Consider the following 1,136-nt stretch of genomic DNA (forward strand, 5'->3'; position numbering starts at 1 on the left):
CAGAGGATCTGGATGACCATGGTGGTGGCCCCAGTGGCCTCATAGTGGCTGTAGTGGCCAAAGTGACAATAGTGGCAGTCGCATTGGTAGCTTCAGTTGGCCTCATTGCTCTGGTGCTCCTGGTGGCCTTGGTGACCATCGTGGCTGCAGTGTCTGTAGGCGTCACGGTGACCACAGTGACCACGGTGGCCTTGTGGCTTCAGAAGATCCCAGTGGCCACTGCCAGGGCTGCTGTGGCCAAGAGGAGCCCTCCGAGCATGGGCGTGTCCCTGGGGCTGCTTCCACCTGAGGGGAAAAAGAGGGAGGGGAGGGGGCCATGAGGGTTTGAGGGCATTGGGGGCCCACAGGGGTGACAGGGGAGCCATGAGAGCGTCAGGGCTGAACGGGGCCATGACAGGGTCCCTGTCCCTTGTGCCCAGCCATGGGTGTCCTTGTTCCACCAATCCCAGTGGTGTCCCCAGCACAGGGCATCCCTGTCCCTGTGTCTGCAGTGGGCATCCCCATCCCTTTCTGGCCATGGGTGTCCCCAGCACTGGGTGTCTCTGTTCCTTCACCTGGCAGTTTGTCTCCCCATTCTCGGTCCCCAGCAATGTTCCTGTCCTTGTCCCCAGCACGGGATGTCCCTGTCCCTGTGTCCACAGTGGGTGTCTTTGTCCCCTCCTGGCCATGGGTGTCCCCACAATGGCTGTCCCTGTGCCCCACCCTCCCTGAGTGTCCCCGCCCCCCCAGGTGTTCCCGTGACGTCACCTCGCAGCCACTCGCAGTTGTAGTTGCTGAGGGTCCCAACAGAGCGAAGCCATGTCTGTGCCCTTTCCCCTGGTGGGGCGAACTCGGTGACCTCAAAGATCTCATAGGGMGGGATCAGCAMCYCCTGCTCTTTGGGACTGGAGGCAAAAAGCTGTTTATTCATGCCGTAGCAGGTGGTCACCATGAGGGATGTGTCCTTCTCATTTCCCTCAGAGACCATTGCCTTGGGCACTGTGGACATGAATTGACCAAACCGGACTCTCTCGCCACGCTTCGTCTCGAACTGGATGTTGCCCTCCACCACGTACACACTTTCACACTGAACGCCCCTCAGTGAGTCCAGGGCAGTGGTCAGCAGGAAATGCAGGGACTTGAAATGGAAGTTGTCC

At 59.9% G+C, this 1,136-nt stretch overlaps 1 protein-coding gene across 1 annotated transcript; it reads right to left on the reverse strand.

Annotated features, from left to right (window-relative positions):
• Window positions 1–115: 115 nt before the first annotated feature.
• Window positions 116–1,132, reverse strand: LOC130588653 (NAD(P)(+)--arginine ADP-ribosyltransferase 2-like; the record flags this gene model as incomplete). The annotated part of the gene is made up of 2 exons (XM_057389554.1): window positions 116–285; window positions 748–1,132. Coding segments are annotated over 2 exons (471 nt in total), but the record flags the coding sequence as incomplete, so codon positions are not given.
• Window positions 1,133–1,136: the final 4 nt, after the last annotated feature.

The sequence above is a fragment of the Malurus melanocephalus genome, unplaced genomic scaffold (assembly GCF_030028575.1).
Source record: "Malurus melanocephalus ecotype Western Australia unplaced genomic scaffold, MMel_1.1 scaffold_8792, whole genome shotgun sequence".
Taxonomy (NCBI): domain Eukaryota; kingdom Metazoa; phylum Chordata; class Aves; order Passeriformes; family Maluridae; genus Malurus; species Malurus melanocephalus.